The 19907-nt window shown below is 39.2% G+C and overlaps 2 protein-coding genes across 6 annotated transcripts in view; one reads left to right on the top strand and one right to left on the bottom strand.

The window, feature by feature from the left end:
* TMEM266 (transmembrane protein 266) overlaps positions 1-19907 on the bottom strand; it is a 193240-nt gene that overhangs the window by 134107 nt on the left and 39226 nt on the right. For all 3 annotated transcript variants that reach the window (XM_075132987.1, XM_075132988.1, XM_075132986.1), the window contains one exon: positions 1066-1141. The gene's annotated coding sequence lies outside the window, so the exon portion shown is untranslated. The remainder of the gene's footprint in view (positions 1-1065; positions 1142-19907) is intronic.
* The window catches only part of NRG4 (neuregulin 4), a 65315-nt gene that overhangs the window by 9783 nt on the left and 35625 nt on the right, over positions 1-19907 (top strand). For all 3 annotated transcript variants that reach the window (XM_048867907.2, XM_048867908.2, XM_048867909.2), the window contains exons 2-5: positions 6962-7055; positions 8348-8425; positions 9660-9725; positions 15884-15977. In XM_048867907.2, coding sequence (XP_048723864.1) covers positions 9716-9725; positions 15884-15977 — 104 coding nt within the window. In that variant the 5' untranslated portion in view covers positions 6962-7055; positions 8348-8425; positions 9660-9715. The remainder of the gene's footprint in view (positions 1-6961; positions 7056-8347; positions 8426-9659; positions 9726-15883; positions 15978-19907) is intronic.

The raw sequence follows: 19907 nt of genomic DNA on the forward strand, positions 1-19907 counted from the left end.
GCTGGAAATGACCCACCTTGATTACCATGCACATTGTAGGGAGAGTGGTCACTTTGGATGAGCTATTACCAGCAGGAGAGTGAGTTTGTGTGTGTATGGGGATGGGGGGATGAGAAAACCTGGATTTATGCTGGAAATGGCCCACCTTGATTATCATGCACATTGTAGGGAGCGTGGTCACTTTGGATAAGCTATTACCAGCAGGAGATTGAGTTTGTGTGTGTGGTTTTTGGAGGGGGGTGAGAGAACCTGGATTTGTGCAGGAAATGGCCCATCTTGATTATCATACACATTGTGACGAGAGTGGTCACTTTGGATGGGCTATTACCAGCAGGAGAGTGAGTTTGTGTGGGGGGGGGGAGGGTGAGAAAACCTGGATTTGTGCTGGAAATGGCCCAACTTAATGATCACTTTAGATAAGCTATTACCAGCAGGAGAGTGAGTTTCTGTGTGTATGGGGGTGGAGGGGGTGAGAAAACCTGGATTTGTGCTGGAAATGACCCATCTTGATTATCATACACATTGTGAAGAGAGTGGTCACTTTGGATGGGCTATTACAGCAGGAGAGTGAGTTTGTGGGGGGGGGGGGGCGGAGGGTGAGAAAACCTGGATTTGTGCTGGAAATGGCCCAACTTGATGATCACTTTAGATAAGCTATTACCAGCAGGACAGTGGGGTGGGAGGGGGTATTGTTTCATGGTCTCTGTGTGTATATAATGTCTACTGCAGTTTCCACGGTATGCATCCGATGAAGTGAGCTGTAGCTCACGAAAGCTCATGCTCAAATAAATTGGTTAGTCTCTAAGGTGCCACAAGTACTCCTTTTCTTTTTGCAAAATGTCTGTTGTGTTTTGTCAACTTGGCAGAGACATGAACTGAAGTTTTTCATATTTCCACCTGCAAAAATACTGCCAGGCCAAAATAACTTCTTCAACCCAAAAGATATTTGCATTCCCACACGCCCTCACATAGATACTCAAACATTTCTGACATGAAGGCTAGCTTGTTTATTATAACCTACAAAACCTCATACCTGTTATATGACTAAAATGTATTTGTACTCACATGGATCATCTTCAGTGCCTTCTGGTTCACCTTTAATTGTGGGATTCATTTCTTCTGTCTTTGTTGTAACTCTAGACTTAATCCAGATAAAAAGTTATTGCTCTGTCAGAAACAAAAGCACATGTATAAACTGCCACATCTGTCAGATTGTCTTGGTAGCTGTCTTTAACACTCAGTGCTAGGTCTTTCTATTTAGGACAGTTCATCTTTGACTATTGTGTCTATGTTCTTCACTAGCTCTTCATTTCTGGATTATGTTTTTCTTAGTTCTTTTTTGGGAAGAATAGCGGCTTCTCTTTGGGCCAGTGGGCCAGGCACAGTGCCTATCGATATGGGCAATATATAAATAAGGTATTCTTTTCATATTCCACTCTAGCAGTGATGTAATCATTTGCTCCACAGTAGCAGCTGAGAATTGTGATAGGGCAGAGAAACATGTTTCTCAAAATTCAAAACCAACAAGTCATCGATCCACTGCCAAATTATTTTAATTTCACCAAAAGCATGTCAGATGCTGGATCCTATCTACAAATTGTTGCAATACAAATCAGTCAGGTATCTGCTTGGCACAGGTCCATTTGCTGAATTATTTCAGCAATACTCCAAACATTTAGCTGCTCCTCTGCACTTTTGCCGTGTCAGTTCCATGTGCCTGTAACATCCCCAATATGATTTCTTTGGCAACATTTCCCTTTTATTTGATTTACAATTCAATGTCACTGATATTGGATCCAGCCAAATGTAACTTTATAACTTGCTGGTTCTCTCTTCCACCAAATATAGCTGACATATGAAGAAGGAGAAGGGATGGGGAATGAAAAATACCCCATCAGGCCCTCTTTCTTCTGTAAAGACTACATTCACAGTTGGTAGTGCAACTGAGAAGAAGGCTGGATTATGGCTTTCAGACATAGCCTCATGGCAGGCAGTTCTCAATGGCATTTGTGCACATGGTAGGCACTTTGCCTCTGGAAGTGCTGGGGGAAAGCACAAAACCATTGTTTAATCCTATTACAGACAAGTGTATGTTACCCCACGCCACCCTCTCTCTGCTGTCCAATGCTCGGGGAACAGAGATTGAGCACTGGCCTCATATCACTCCCTTTCCTTTGCGGAGTCTAAAACTGACTGATCATCCTGGGCCCCTGGCCAATGTAATTTGGGGTAAGTTTCTATATTTGGGGTGAAAAAGAAAGAAATACTTCTCTGATAAATTCATTTTTAAAAGGCATATGTTTGAAGATGCTTAAATGTTTGGAGCATGAGACTAAGACCTGGGGAGATGGATTAGTAGGCAAAATGCAGGTACAGCAAAGTAAATAAAACTATCACATGGCTGTGCATATACATAAATACATTTTACTTGTATGTTAACTGCCTTATATATGAGATTTTTGCTTACTTTACATAAATTATAATAGCAATAATATGGAATAAATTATTTGTTATTTATATAGATGTCATGAGCATTTCCATAGGAGTTTAACATGGATTAATGTGAGGAAGTATTTAAATGCTTTATCCCTTAGATCAAGAATTTTAGATGTCCTACATATAGAATAAGTTAGTATTCCAAAGGTTAAAAAGAACAGTGGGACAAATTCTGCAGCCCCTACTTGGGTTATAATTTCACTCCCATTGAGGAAGATGGCAAAACTTCCACTAAATTCAATCCTACTTTCATTGTCCATCATCCATGACTCAGACTAAACTCCTATTGACCTCAATGGGAGTTTTGTCTGAGTAAAGACTAAAGGATTTGCCACAGAGACAATATATTATCTAAAAGTTTTACAGTTGTCACTTGTACTGTCTGAACCCTGGTTTTCAGAAGTGATAATAATCTGCTGCCAAAGAAAAATGCCTTACATGCTATAGGGCATTATCTGTAGGAGAAAAGAACCCTTTCTAGTAAAACCAGATTGAAATCAGTTCATGTAATCTTGTGTGTGTGTATGGGGGGAATTACAAATGATGGTCACTGATGGGTTTCTATTGCATACATATATAAGTAAAGTCAAGCCTTCCCCCCCTTAAAAAAGTTTTGAGAAAACTATAGTAAAAACATAAACCAAGCTGTATATACAAAAATACACCATCACAAAACATTTGAGACTTCATTAATTACTCGGCTCTAGGAAAGAACACCTTAGCATTAGTAAGAGGGGAAGCCAAAGGGTAACCAGTATCAGCTCTTCAATTTTGGAGGCAGTTCTATGCTGAGGTGTAGCTCATGTAGATAAAAGCAGCCTGGGGGTTCTTTCCGTGAAGGTTCTTCAGGTTTTTTATTGGTGAAGGAAGAGGGAACAATAATACTTTTTCAGCCAGACCCCCTCCTTGATCCCCTTCCTGCACTAAGATCATGAAACTTACGGTGGGGATTCTGTACAGAAAGAGTGGCACCTTTTCAGAAGCATCTCACTTTCTCTCAGTTCCTGCAGCTGGGAACTGTTGGATGTCTGAACCTTCTGCTGACAGCAGCAGAAACGATATGGCTCACTGGGAGGGCAATATGGCTGCAAAGGCTTTCCTGGCTGTTGCCGTGGCCTATAAGATCTTCTTTACGGGTAGTTAGTTCTATGTATCGTTTTTGCATATTCCTTAACTTTTGTAAAAAGACCTCCAAGTCTCACCATTGGCTCTCTCTTCTGTACCACATCAAATACAGCTTCTGGGTCTCACCTTTAGGTTCTTTCACAATTTAGCTCTGCCCAACTTATCCATTCTTATATGTTATCACACTCTTCCCGTCCCTTCCACTCTACAACATTGCCAGCTTCCATTGCTCATTTCTTTCACAAGCACCTCCATGGTTTCCTCCATGCTGCTTCTTATGCACAGAACCCAATAGAATCATAAGACTGGAAGGGACCTCGGGAGGTCAGCTAGTCCAGTCCCCTGCGCTCATTTTCATTTAGGCCACAAATCTGCCCACTTTCAAATACTTTGAGACCTCTTTTACTGTAATGCCTATAGAAAACTGCCAATTTATAACTGGTAATTGAATGGACAGTAGAGGACTTACAATATTGTATCTTTTTGTATATCTTAAATTTACTGTTTAAAATTAGCTTCTTCAAAACCAGCTAGCTGTGCATATATCTGGCCTAAGAACCTGAGTTTATATATTAATGTTTCTCTTGTCTCACTTCCTTCCTTCAACTTGATTTTTACAATCACTTGTGTCTTCTTTTAAATAGATAATACATTTTTGGGAAAAGGGACCATCATTTACTTTGTGTTTTCACAATATACAAACAGGTGATTGGACTAAATACAAGGACAACACGGTGAAATTCTACAGGAGGTCAGACTAGATGATCTAATAGTATGTTCTGGCCTTAAAAATCTATGAATACATAGCATGGTGTGGCCCCAATTCTGAGTGGTGCCTCTAGATACTGCCATAATAAAAATAACAGCAAGTATTTGAAAACTCATACCTGAAAAACTATTTCGGTAATTTATCTATCATCTTTAGGGACTTTTGTGGAAATTATTTTTAAAAAGTGTGTGGTGAGCAAAGCACCATAAAAATAGGGAATATATGTGGTTTTGCAGCTAATTTAATTCCTTTTTAAAAATCTGCCTGCACATGCAAGTCTTCCAATTTCTCTTCCTCTTGGGACGAAGCAAGTCACAGATGTATAGAATAGCTGACAATTTAATAATTTAAAAATATAAATTTAAGCTCAAGTACACTGGAAATTAGTAGTATAAAAGATTAATTGTTAGTAAGCGTGCAGGGGGTAATGCAAACAAGATCATTTAGAGACCAATCATAGTGCTCTGAGCAAAGGGCTCCTCCCAACATTCAATCACAGAAAGAGGCACTCTCATATATGGGCTGCAGTCACCACTGTAGGGTGAACGAGCACTGGACAAAACCCACTGCTTCTCTGTTATGCAGTTTCGTGGATCCAACCTGTGCAAAAACTCACTGGCTGTTCGCAAACCATAGCCCCAACAAATCCACCCTGTACTGCAGAGCAGAGAACAGTTGCAGAGTGCACAGGTGTGTGTGGGCCCACCCACAGAAATGATCACCCACCATGAAGCAGAAACCCAGCTTTCCATGCTGTTTCGGGCCTTGTGCTTCTGCATAAGAGAATATATACATTGAATATATACCTCACAAGCTCTATTCTGCAGTTCTGCAAAGCTTTTATGCACATGCTTAAGTCCCATTCACTTAAATGGGACCACTCACATGCCTAAAATTAAGTATTTGTTTACATGCTTTGTGGAATTGAGGCTATTGTTATTAACAGATCTAATTAAATTTGATGGATTATAGAATTCCAAATAATATAGCCGACATTAAAGACATATCAAATGGAACCTTCAGGTAATAGAAGAGGCAAAAATATAAGTATCATATTATGTTCTGCTGACATTAGAATTTTTTAATCTATGTGCTGTAGTCTGTCAAACAATTATTGTCTTCAGAACTGGTATTATGATAAGATACAGAAAAAGCATCAGAATAGAATTGATTGAGGTAGAATCCTGTCTAGATTGTGTCTATTTAGGGTTGAATACGTGAATATGTGTCTGAAATTTTCTCTATCGAGATACCAAGTAAAGTGATACCATCTAGCAATGTGGGTCCTGTCATTTCTAAATAGAAAGATTATTTCCAATATTATGTAACAAAATGCTTCTCTCAGCTAGTCCCTTATTGATAGAGATTTTTGTGACTTTCAGGATTTCATTTTCAAAAATGAAAATGTACAGTTAAGTATACATATTTGCTGGCCTAGTTTGTGTGAGCAGTTACCACAACGGCATGTTTAAAGTAGGCATTGCACATGCAGGTAGCCAGTTATTCATGCATGCAAATAACTGATTTGTGTGCAGAATGCTGGCGATTACTATGCAAATTACATGCAAGATGGTGTACGAGAGTTTTTGAAAATCAAGGCCTCAGACTAGTAATATGTTCCTTAGACAAATAAGAAGCATAAGCACTAAGGGCTAGATTCACAGAGGGACTTAGGCACTGCGGTGCTCAGACTTGCACCGCCTAAATTGCAGATGTCTAGAAAAATCACAAAACCTGAGTCAGGTGCTCAGGCTTTCTGTACAATGGGAGTTTGGCACATAATTCTGGACTGGAGGGAGGCAATTATCTCTTCTTGGAATTCTCACTAATGAACCCTCTCTTAGACTTAGGTGCCTGCAGTGTGTCTTGCAAGAAGGGAGGGGGAGCTGGATCATAACTTTTAGGTCAGTGGTTAGGGTACTCACCTAGGGTGACCAGACAACAAATGTGAAAAATTGGGACAGGGGGTAGGGGGTAATATGAGCCTGTCCCAATTTTATAAGAAAAAGACCCAAAAATTGGGACTGTCTCTATAAAATCGGGACATCTGGTCACCCTATACTCACCTGAGATGATGAGAGACAGCCCCCATTCAAGTGCCCCCTGGACACTAATTTATAGGGGTTCTAATTTCAGTTTTGATCAATTCCAAAACATATGGAATAGTACCTTCTTATTTTAAAATAGAAAGTGGAGTCAGAAGCTGAGATATACCCAGGCAAAATTCATCCCTGATGTAACCCTATTCACTTCAACAGCATTACACCAGGGATGTATTGGGCCCTCTAAGTTTAGTGAGGGTAAGGTAAAAGTTACAGGTCATAAAGTGAACTAGTTGAAATTTGTGTGGGGGGTGAATCCATTTCCCACTAATTAACTGTAGCATTAAGAGATATTGTATTTAGTAGAATGGAAAAAATAAAACAGATTGGAAATATGTTTCAGTAAAGAAGTTACACTTTTCATAAAGGTTTTCATCAGGGTAGGGTCAGGGAGTTTAAAACATCTGCCTAAAGTTGGCATTACCGACAATCATGTAAGTACTGAAATAAATTCATATTTTCCCCTTAGCTGAATAAAGTTACTTTTGATAAAGAGGCTTCTTCCGTGGAATGAATCCTCATTTGCTTCCAGGATCCAAAGCTTAAAGAAGAAAAAGCCTGAGGTAAGTTACTGTTTTGTTACCGTGGGTGGTGCATGGAAATAGTTATTTTAAACTTGTTGCTTTGTGCTGGAAGTAAGAATTACAATAGAATAAGACTAGATAGAGGTTTGTTGGCCTGATTCCCTACTGTCTCACACCCTGTCTAGTCATTTACACCTGTGTAATTTGAATGTAAAATGACCACCAGATCAAAATTCTTCATTCACTTTAGTTTACACCTAGTTTGCACAGCTGTAAATGACTACACAAGGGCCAGGCATTGGAAATTCAGTCTCTGCAAGTTTCTGATATGTTGGACTATATGGGTTTGATAGTGGCAGTGGGGAAATTTGTTATAACAGAATTAACCAGGTTCAGTTATGTATTGGATGTCTAAAAAGTAATGGATTATGGGCCAAAATAAGTGAATTTGCATGAGATTAAGTAGGGCATTTTTTGTTCCACATTTATATTAAGAACAGATATATCTTAAAGAACAAATGTTTTCAATAGGTACAAACATTTGGATAAGATATTCCTGTAAACAAAGCTTAGGCAAGCTATCATAGTAAAGGGGAGGTTGCAGCTAATTAAACCTGGTAAAGCAGTTAGTGTAAAGTTAGGTCATGTATCTTATTTAAATTGATTGGGATGAGAGCTCTTAGGTATTTCACAGTAGTGGGTCATTTTAAAAAGAGGAACGATATGTTTTATGGGGTAAAAATTAAGAGTAAAAGTTTTCTAATTTGTTTAACCAGTATCTTGTAACCAGATACTTGGCTGCAATGTATTCTTTTTATGTTGCAATTTGGACACTGCTTTGGAATTTTTGCCAAATATCACCTACAATACAGCACTTGTTTATAATCGAGGATCTGCTAGGATTACAGTTGTGAAAATGTGAGAACTCTTTTGTGAGCACAAAGGGGCGTTTCCCCTGGCCCATACTTGGCCTCTGTGCACACTTTTGTCTTTTTCTCAACCTCACCCACATTGCACTGTGCACACACATAAGTCTTCAGCTTTTTAACAGCAGGTATAAAATGCAAATCTGGGGTTCTGCTGAACATACCACATCTGCAAGATAATTTGTTTGTTGTAAACATTTTAGTTGTGAGGTAAATCATTTTTGAGATTTTTTTGTTTGTTTTGTGCCATGTACTATTTTTAACTCTGTTTTGTTATGTACACTTACAGTGGATAAAGTTGTATGTATGTGTGAGAGAGCCAAAGAGGAGGACTGCCCATTGGGTGGAGACTTGGTATTACATCTTTGTAATGTAGGGAGTTGCCATTTTAGATTTCTCTTGTAGGGTCAGGACGCTTAAAGAAGGAGTAAAGAAGTGATTTAAGTTCCTGTGAGGAACAGAATTATCTACTTACACTATACAGTAAGTACAAACCCTTTTAATCTTTTGAAACAAGCTTCTATATAAACTTGTTTTGTACAACTAGAGAGGTTCAGGTGTAGGCATTTCTTTCTAGTAATGCTCATAAATTCTTTGTTTTGCCATTTAACTGAAAAAAATCTTTTAAATGCTGGGATGAAGGAAATATCTTGGATGGATGATGCAAAGAGGAGTAAATACTGCATCCTTTTTAAAGGTGATGTAGCGGCTATTGTCCTCTGCTGGCATTGTGCTCTTACTGGCGGTGGTACTTCTCCATATTTCTCCTAACCTGTGGCTATATGCTGCCACAATTAATTTATTCTTATATGTTCTATTTTTAGTGGTTTACTATACAGTATGATATGTGAATTAAAACAAAATACATTCAGAAATAGGAAACTTTAGAAAATAGGAATTGCTGTACCAGACCAGTCCAATTCAATGATCCGTCTGATTAATAACCTCTCTGACCGTGGCCACAACCAGATGTTTTAGAATAAGTTACAGGAAATGCTACAGTGGACAATTATGGAATAAACTTCCCAAAAGGGAACTTTGTCCTAGCTGTCTCTGGTAGTGGTTGGTTTGTGTCCTGAAGTAGAAGAATTTATATCCCTTATAAAAAAAATTATCCTCTGTAATCCATATATAACTAGTACTTTTTTGAATTTTCTTAAACTCTCAGCTTCTAATTTAATTTTACAATCAGACAAAATAGAAAATAAACAAACAAAAAAACCAAGAATTGTGAGACAGTAAGTTTCACATACCAGTGAATTGCAAAAGTGGGGCCCAATTCTGCAGCAAAACTTAATTTGACTTCAGAATCATGACTGGCTTTATAATGTGCACTGGAATTTATAAAGCAACAATGTAGGTAATAATGTAGATTTTCTAAAAGCATCAAGCACTATAAGTCCTGCATGACTACATTCTCTTCGAGGCGGAATTCCTCTGTAGAACTATTTTTCAATATTTTCATTATTCAAACAAGTCTGAAGGTGTATCTGCTTTATCAGTAGCACTGTGCCATGGTTTATGAATTTGACTGTACGTATGAATGTTTGCCATTAGTTTTAAAATTAATTGAGTTTACATATAGTATAACAGAATATTTCTATCTACAGTAGAGAAACTTCTTGGTCTGCAGCATAAATGAAAATACATCCATATAGCTATTTACTCAGGCAAAATACAATAGGATTAAAATGCTAAATTTAATTTTTGTCTTTAGGTGCTGTTTTAGAAAACTAGCCTCTAACCAAGAATAAAAATTGTTGTCAGAATAATATGCGAACAGGTAATTTCTTGTAAGTTTATTTTTACTCAGATGTTTATTTATAGTTCACTATAGTTGCACGGATTACAACAGGTGGTGTTAGATTGTTGTGGCTTCTCCTGAGAGCCAACTCTACTCCCGGGGCAGTGGACCAGTGTTTTCAACTTTTGTAAGGAGGGATTGCATTGGCCAATCTTAATACCTCTCAGAAGTTCTGGGGTGAGCTGGCATATGGCCCAGGACTTCTTATAAAAGGAGGCAGGACAAAGCAGATCCTTTCTAATCTACCACCTGACAGTTTTGAGTTCTTTTTCTTTTTTATTCACATGATTGCAACTTTAGGGCAATGTTTGTTGGGTAAAGGGTAGTTAGTTTAGCCCAGGGGTGGGCAAACTTTTTGTCCCGAGGACCACATCTGGATATGGAAATTGTATGGTGGGCCATGAATACTCACAAAATTGGGGGTTGGGGTGGGGGGGTGAGGGCTAGGGATAAGGGATTGAGGGTGCAGGAGGGTGCTCCCAACTGGGACCGAAGGATTTGGAGGGAAGGAGGGGGATCAGGGCTGGGTCAGGGGGTTGGAATGCACAATGTGGTCAGGGGTGCAGGCTCCAGGCGACACTTACTTCAAGCAGCTCCCAGAAGCAGTGGCATGTCCCCCCTCCGGCTTTTACACGGAGGCGTGACCAGACAGTTCTGTACTCTGCCCTGTCCGCAGTCACCGCCCCTGCAGCTCCCATGGGCCTCAGTTCCTGGCCAATGTGGGGGCAGCGTGCGGCGCCCCTTGGCTGCCCCTACGCATAGGAGCCGGAGGGAGGACATGCCACTGGTTCTGGGAGCCGTGCAGAGAGGGGCAAGCCCTCAACCCGACTCACCAGCTGGAGCACCGGAGCGGGGCAAGCCCCGAGACCCCACTCCCCCGCTGGAGCTCGAGGGCCAGATTAAAACATTCGGAGGGTTAGCCTCTGGATTGGGGACAAATATACGTGTGGGGAGGAGGTTTCTATGGGGTTAGGTGGTGTTGAGGATTTTTATCCCCCAACGCATAGGGCACTCTGGCCCAAATTTTCAATGGATACAGATAGAGGTGTGCATACAATTTAGCAAGTGTCTGACCAGAATATGCACACACAGGGCCCAGTGCATGAGCACAAGGCTGCTTGGAGATGTGCACGTGCATACAGCTATGTGTGCATATAAAGTGTTGAATATGCCAATTTGAAACTGTAGGTCTTGGTTATATGAGTAGGTCTTAGTTATATGAGTAGGTCTTAGTTATATGAGTACTTAGAGGGTACTATCGCCTCTTCCACTTTGAACCACTGCTGTGTTAGGGCTGCAAGAATCAATTTTGCTTAATTTTGGTTCAATAAAGTTGCAACTGTTTGACCACTTTCTAAATAAAATGTGTTGGCCCCCCTTTATTTTCTTTCCCCAGCAAGTAAAGCAATATATCAAAATACAAATATACATGACATAGAATATCCATAGTATGTTGGTGCCATTTCTACAGTGGTATTAATTGGAAAAGTTGATGACAATATCCAATTATTTATTTATAATCTAGATTGATATTGATAATGTTTCCCTCTCATCAACATTTATCTTGTATGACCTTTCTGTCTTGGTAATACTAATCTAACTGTAGAATACATTTGACCCTCCAAGCTTATAATTTGAATTTTTAGATTAAAGCAGTTTATTAACTTCACTTGTAAAAAGGCATAGCTATGTCTTTCAAAATAAAAGACAATATTTCCTAACAACAAATTTAATAGACTCAGAATAAAAATAGAGATAGCAATTCAGGTTAGATGAGTTTATTTTGTCAGCAAAGTGTACTACTAGCTAGATGAACTGGCAGGTCTTGTTGTTAAAACAGTTTATCTCTGCAAAAAGTGTCAAGCTATACTCCACCCTCTCTGATGCTAAAGTACCTGGGTTCCTACCTGTATTAGAACCCCTTCTGACACTCATATAATACTTGTATTACAGTATTCCAGATCACTGACTGTAAGCTTAAAGGGGCAAATTTTGGCCCTGTATGCTCAAACTTGACTTCTGTTGTCACTGGTGAGAGTTGTGCATGCCTAAGGGCAGAATTTGGTCAAAATTCTCTAATGAGGTGACCATGAATTTTGACATTGATTGCAATATTTTTTCTTGATACTATAGCATCTTGTATTTTATTTTATTCTTTCATTTATTCAAAATGTGTAGGCCACTTTACATAGTGTCACTTAATAAACAGCAGCAAAATACTATTTGCTCAGATCAGAATGACTGAAAAGTACAAATGGACTGATGATGAGATACTTGACCCACATGAGTGTAAAGGTATTCTCTAAATAGCCCGCTTATTGGCAGTTACTTTAAACAAATGAAGGATATATTTTTTTCTCCTTCATTGCAAGAAGTGGCTCTGGAGAGTGGCAGTATATCCAGGAATTTAGTCTGTGATGAGATTCCCTGAAGAACTGGTTTTGTTGATGTTACTGTACTCTCAAGAAAGACAATATTCATTATTGTAATTTACACCTACAGCCACAGAGTATTATACTCAAATTATTCAAATGGATTATTTTGCCACACACTGTCTCTCTCTCTCTACACGTCTCTCCCGCTCCAGAGTTCCTGAGGCATTTTGCCATGGAGTGGAGGCATATCTAGTGGGACTGCAGAGAGGGCTGATGTTCTGTGTTCTACAAGAATATCCTGTAGATCTCAGAACATTTGGGAGGTTGGCTGTGGCATCAACTACTCCTAGGTCCTCCTCCCCATGGCAGCATGGGTCTTGAGTAAGCCAGAGCCTTTGCCTTACTTTTACTTATAGAGTAATAAAAGACTACTTGCTGGGCATGACTCTAGGAAGTTAACAAGGATCTCATTAACTCTCACAAAAATTTTCGTGAGGGTATGCCAGGAGATGATGCTGCATAAACTTACTTTCCATTGGCTCTCCCTTCCTTCAGCTGGCTATCCAAGTTGTAGAGTCTCAGCAGCACTGCATTCCCTCACATGGGCATCCATAAGCTTGGGGAAGTTGGACAGGAAGAAGGGGTGGGAGATTTTCTACTTTAGCATCTCCCCCTTCCCTCCAGCAGTTTCAGAGACAATAGAGTAGGATTTCTACTTTTTTCATCCCCTCCTTTCATTCAGGAGATGACATGACCCCAAATCTGGTTACACTGACATATCTACATGGAGATAATAAAACATATTTAATTTATTTACAGCTTCTGTTCAAAAAGTCTTGTTAGTAAATTTTCTCTTCAGCTGTTTTCTCCCCGCCCCTCACACCATAGTAAATGGTCTGTACACACAAGTGTAATACTTGAAAAGTTCTCAATAGTAAGCTTGCAGTAAACAAATTGTCAATGTGTATTATAAGTATAGAAATCATGCTGGTTAAAAGTAAAATTGTATTTTATTTTTGACCTTAGTGTGAACATATAGAGTTAAGTTGTGCCTGGTCTTGTGAAGATGCACAAGGATGGAGAGGGCACAAAGAGCTTTCTGTCCCCCTGATAATTTGCACTGGGTCTGTGCACAGTTCTGATCCTTGCACACTGAGCACGTGGACATGGGGATTGAAATCCTGGCCCTGTTGAATCATAGAATCATAGAATATTAGGGTTGGAAGAGACCTCAGGAGGACATCTAGTCCAATCTCCTGCTCAAAGCAGGACCAACACCAATTAAATCATCCCAGCAAAGGCTTTGTCAAATCGGGCCTTAAAAACCTCGAAGGATGGAGAGTCCGCCACCTCCCTAGGTAACCCATTCCAGTGCTTCACCACCCTCCTAGTGAAATAGTGTTTCCTAATGTCCAACCTAGACCTCCCCCCACTGCAACTTGAGACCACTGCTTCTTGTTCTGTCATCTGCCACCACTGAGAACAGCTTAGCTCCATCCTCTTTGGAACCCACCCTTCAGGTAATTGAAGGCTGCTATCAAATCCCCCCTCACTCTTCTCTTCTGCAGACCAAATAAACCCAGTTCCCTCAGCCTCCCCTTGTAAGTCATGTGCCCCAGACCCCTAACCATTTTCATTGCCCTCTGCTGGACTCGCTCCAATTTGTCCACATCCCTTCTGTATTGGGGGACCAAAACTGGACGCAATACTCCAGGTGTGGCCTCAGCAGTGCCGATTAGAGGGGAATAATCACTTCCCTCGATCTGCTGGCCATGCTCCTACGAATACAGCCCAAGATGCCATTGGCCTTCTTGGCAACAAGGGTACACTGCTGACTCATATCCAGCTTCTCGTCCACTGTAACCCCTAGGTCCTTTTCTGCCGAACTGCTGCTTAGCCAGTCGGTCCCCAGCCTGTAGCGGTGCATGGGATTCTTCCTTCCTAAGTGCAGGACTCTGCATTTGTCCTTGTTGAACCTCATCAGATTTTTTTTGGCCCACAGCAAATTTCTGTTGAAGTCCACAGCAAAATGCCCATTGATTTTGAAATCCTAGCCCCATTTAATCCAATGGGAATTTTGCCATTGACTTAAACATGGCCAGGATTTCACCCAGGGTCTCCACTGCCAATTGCATCACTATATAACCCAAAGAGGACAGTGAGAGGGCAGAATTTGTAGTGCCAGCCCAGTGTACTGTATGGATATGGTACATACTGCACCTCTTCCAAGAATATAGCAATGGCCAAACACTCCTGGTGCTCCTGGAAGCATTGTGCCCACTTAGACTGCAATGCCTGTGGGAGCGCTCCCTGTTGTGGGATGTTTTAACACCACTTGCTAGTGCGGATTGTTGTTCGCAGCCACAGTTTTGGCCCAGGGGAGTTACAAGTGAGTTACATTGGTTATTCCAAAAGAGTAGATATGAAAATGAAAATCAAGATACCTTTTTCCATAATAGTATATTTTGTATGCACTGCTGAAGGCACATTTTGCCATACGCGAACAGTAGGCATTCTGCAGTCTCATTTTCAGATATGGCTGGAAATAACAGTGAAAATAATCACACCTAAAGTGTGAGATAACACATGATTCTCAGGTTTGTGATGTCACAGGCCTGTTCTATTCCTGTTTTAAAGGAAATGCTTGGGTTTAATGAGTGAGATTAATAAAATCTCTCTCACACACATATATATGGCTATATACTCACTTGCATATACCACCCACCCACCCACCTACCCCAGTTTTAAAAACATGGACTTCTTACTAGGATGTCTAAATCCTGCATTTGGATGCCCAGATTGGGATTTAGGTACATAAAATGGACAATTACATCTCTAAATTCCAATCTGAGCATCCAAATGCAGGATCTGGATAGCTTATTAAGGAGCCTACATTGAAAATTCATGTTTAAAATCAATCATGAAAAATGTACTCTTTTGAAATTACATTATAAGAAACAAATGTAATTGTTTGGAGAAATCTTATATTGCAGTTTCTCCACACAAGTATTAATGAACTAGCTCCTCAGCTGTGCCAGAATGGTGCTTGGTGCAGCTGGGTGGCCCAAAGTTGGCTGGAGCCAGCAGGGGGATGGGTCAGTTTTCACTGAAGGTTGGAGCAGCCTAAAGGCCCAAGGGGCCATTCACTGTCAGGGACAGTTAGACTGCAGCAGCACTCAGGCCATTCTCCCCTTTCCCTGGCCGCACTCCTAGGCTGCGAGGAGGGGGAGTATAGGGTTGTCTATACTGCCTCCACATATGTGGATTCCTGTATACTGCAGGAATCCCCATATAGCTGTTTTTAAAGCTGCTTTGCACCACTAGAGCAGTGCAAAGCAGTCTTGATAAGGGCTATCATCTGGCCCAATATATTCACTATGCTCCCCGAATGTGATAGCCATGAGGAAGATTTCAAAGCTCTGTCACTCCTTACTAATGGAACTGCTCCCACTTCCTCAAACTTTAAGCCTGCCTTCTGATATGCTGGTATATTTGCTATATATTGTGTAAAATCAACTTTAGTACTTGTATTCACAGTTACAGTCATTGATTTTATTAGCTACATAGTGGTACATACCAATATGTTGGAGAGTAAAACTGTCCCTTATTAGTTTCTAGTATTTTTAAGCCAGTTGTATCTTTTGTGTTATAATTTAAAGAAAACAACAAAACAAAACCCAAATCACCACATGGTATAATTTTTTCACATCTTGATTCCTCCTGAGTAAAACAAATCTCTCTCTTTGTATCTGTTCTTTTCAGATCATGAAGAGCTCTGTGGCACCAGTTATGGATCTTTTTGTCTAAATGGCGGGATTTGTTATATGATCCCTACTGTATCCAGTCCATTTTGCAGGTGAGTGAAATTTAAGCTTGTATGTTCACACATTGGATTTAGCTATTGGAAGGACAGATACTATGCTAGTTTAACAATATTTCTTTAAAGAAATATAGCATGTTAGGTGAAAATGTGTATGTGTCCATGGCTGTTGTAAATATGTTTGTATGTGCAAATTCAGCAGTTCTTGATCATGTGGTTTAATGTTAATGTTTCTGTCTGGTCCATGGAAAGGGGAATGGTTTCAAACCCTGTGTATACTTGGGGAAAAAAATTGGTGGATGAGGCAGTACCCATTTATGTACTCAGAATTCAGATTGGTATCTATAATTCAGAGCTTTATACTCCCCTCCTCTTGTGCAGTACAGAAGGGAGAAAAATGCCCTTAATCTCACAGAGAAGAGACTGGAGGAAGGGCATACAGAGAGGCAATAATGGATACAAGTGTATTCCCTCCTCTCCTACACATTATATAGCAAAGTGTTATAATATAAAAAGGGTGTGGCTTGAACAAAATAGGGAGAAGACAGCATATTTACTTGGGGGGGGGAAATGTAATGGAGGCCAAAAGTATAAGTGAAGGCTGTTTGTGCTCTATGAACCCAATTAAAAGAATCACAAAGCACAGCTTCAGGGGGACAGCTAAAAAGCCACTTGACAAAAAAGCAGCATAGTAGCTGTGGATGCTCTGCTCATATGACAGAGGTTTATAGTGCTTGGGGAAAGCTAATACGTGACCTCCAGGAGGGGATCATGTAACAGAATGTGGAAAGACCTAACACTGCCTATCTTTGCAGATAAGATCTCCCCTTCCACATGTAAAAACAGCTGCTATCTATTTGCCAAATCACCCATCAGAGACACAAGAAGAAAAGGTTACCCAGTATATTATTTTAGGTCTGCTTTTGCTAATTTTAAACTATTCTTCATTTGAGATAAGAGAACTGGCTAACTTAAATGGTTCAATTGGCAAGCTGGCACTTACACTGAAAGCTTATGTTTATGGATGTTAGAACATTAGGGCTCTCTTTCCCTTACGCTTGGTGACTTCTGTTCCCCATTCCCTGGTGGCTTCTTTCAGCCTTCAGATGTAATAGGAGTAATGGGTTGAAATATTTAGGAAGAAAAAAACAAAACAGAAAAACTTTTAATGGTGAGATCTGTTAAACTGTGAATAATCTCACTTCGGACATTCCAATCTAAAATAGACGAAATCCTGAAGATTAGACTGCAGGGAACAATCCTGCATTGTTTTTTAAGGGATAATTATATGATCTCATAAAAGTTTTACATTTCTTACTTTTATATTTTCTAGCCACAGTAGATATGCATATATTAACTATTTCTTCTAAAATTATTAGCAGTGGAATAGTTAATAAAGTTGACATTTTAATCAGCATAATTAGGCTTCAGAATTAACTTCTACTGAAATAGGTCAATCCACCTCTCAGCTATTGTTAAAGAGGTCAATAGATTCAGCAAAACAGTGCTGCTAATTGTCACATTTGAAAGATTTCAGCCCTAAGGGTTAGAAACTTAATTTATTTTAAATGAAAACCTAAATTCTTCTGAAATTTACAGGCCCACCAGAGAACTATTAAACCACTGTTATGGTCCATTCTGTCTCTCTTCTAGCCCTGTTACTAATTGGTTCCTGAATTTTCAAAACCTTGCATGAGATTTTAGCCATATAATTCAAATCAATGGAAAATGCATAGCTAAAACTCTCCATCACACTTTGAAAAATTTAGGGATATTACCCGCTGTATGTAGAAGTCTTGTAACTTAAAATTAAAACATCATATACTTTGACACAGCCCATCAGAACAGAGAAATTTCACAATTGTTAATCGATACATTTTATAGAAAAAAGCAAGAAGAACACAGGGTAACATATATGTGGAAAATTCTTTAACAGGATTTCAATAATTATTAAATCTTTAATTTTCTAATTTATATGAAGTTAGCCTTTGTACCCTATTTATTTCCAAAGATCTTAATGTGCTATCAGTTAATTTATTGTTACAGTGTTGTAGACTCATTGGTTCCAAGATACTAGAGAGATAAGGTAGAAGAAATAATATCTTTTATTAGACCACTTATGTTGGTGAAGAGACAGGCTTTCGAGCTACAAAGAGCCTGACCTGAAGAAGAGCTCCATGTAGCTCCAAAGCTTGTCTCTTTCACCAACAGAAGTTGGTCCAGTAAAATATTGATTTGTGATTTTTAAAAAGTGCCTGTGTCTACATTAAAAAAATTACCAATTTCTTCAAATACATACATCCATTCAAGGTTAATCAAAATCAACAACTTAATCTCCTTCTTACTCCTTGAATTAAGACTCAGTTTTCTTGTGAGATAGGTAATAAATATTCTAACTTTACAGATGGATAAACTGAGGGTCAGAGTGATTAGTAGTGTGCTCAAGGGTGCCCTCCGAGTCTTTTGAGGTTCTACTACCAAATTGAAGATTGGGTGGAAGTAATTTCCCTGCCTGTAGTGGACAGTGTTAAAATTTAACTGTAACTGGCTAAGCTTTGCCAGAGATTACTTATCCTTGAGGCTGAAAACAAAGGAACAGACAAACAAAAACCTTCTGAAGTGCATATTTTTGCCTTTGGAATGTACTAGATTACACCAAATCATAGCTATATTCAGCAAATGTCTCTGGGAAGGATGCATCCAAAAGCCTGTAATAAGTCTTCACACAATCAATCCCCAGTTCTATTTCAAATTACACAAATTGAGCACTGTGCTATATCGTCAGTAATTCAAGACCTAGTGCTGGAACCCTTATTCACACACTACTTGACGTAAGTGGGCCTACTCACAATTGTGACCTCAGTATATTTTTCTTGGAACAAAAAAGTACAGACATTTCTAGTGAAATGTACATGATACAAACATGACACATTCTGTCACCTCTCTCCTTGATTATGGTTATGACAAAGGGTCTTTGTTCATTTGCTTTTTGCTCTTCCATTTGAATACACTATCCGGTCCCTCATCCTTCTCTGCAAGCACACGCACCTCTGGTACATGGGTTTATCACATGCTAAGGGAGAACATTTTTGCAGGAAACTCTTGTTAAAATATTCACTGCGCATCACTGAGATTTATCCTTGAGGATAATTGTCCAGCATCATTGAGTGAATCAAATGCAGAGATAAGAATAGAATGTAGGAGTCCTGATTTCCAGGTCATTTGTTCTAGCTACTAGGCCACACTAACTCACATTATATAATTTAAATTAATGCAGAAGAATTGAAAATAAAAGTCTATCAAGAAAAATCCTTATTTTTGGTTAACTAGAAAGAAACCCTCCTTTCCAGCATTTTAATAGCTATAATAAGTAGGGGAAAAGTGGAACATTAAAATTAGATGTTGTCGGTTATACAACTTCAGATACAGTTTCAAAGCATTCTGTCTTAGGAATTGCCTAACCACAATATATAGTGAAGGAGGTGTATCTAATGTGATAACTGTATATTTGGAGTAACAGACTTCCTGAACAACTAATTCTTTAGCAATGCACGCTTGTAAGCATAGGTGATTTCCACTTTAAAAGGGTTCCAAATGGGGAATCTTATGTAAATCAGATACTGACTGGCACTAGGATATTTTACAATCTGGAAGGGCAAAAAGCTAACTTCTTTAGAGTATCTCTGTTGTACTCTAGCACTAAAAACTTATTTCTTCACTACCCCATTTCAACTTTGAAGTATTTTTCCTGTATATCTAATTGCGGCTTATCAATTTATATGAATTTAAATAGAAGCATTCTATTTAAGCATATTCTCATTCCAAGCATGTTCCTTAATCAGTCAGAGAAGATGGCTAATTATAAATGAGAAAGGTTCTGTTTACACACAGATATCTGAGTAATCAGCAGCGATGTGAATAGAAATAATAGGAAAAAAAGTGCATCACTGTGCAGTGGAATTAACA

This window comes from Caretta caretta, chromosome 10, assembly GCF_965140235.1.
Source record: "Caretta caretta isolate rCarCar2 chromosome 10, rCarCar1.hap1, whole genome shotgun sequence".
Classification (NCBI taxonomy): Eukaryota; Metazoa; Chordata; order Testudines; family Cheloniidae; genus Caretta; species Caretta caretta.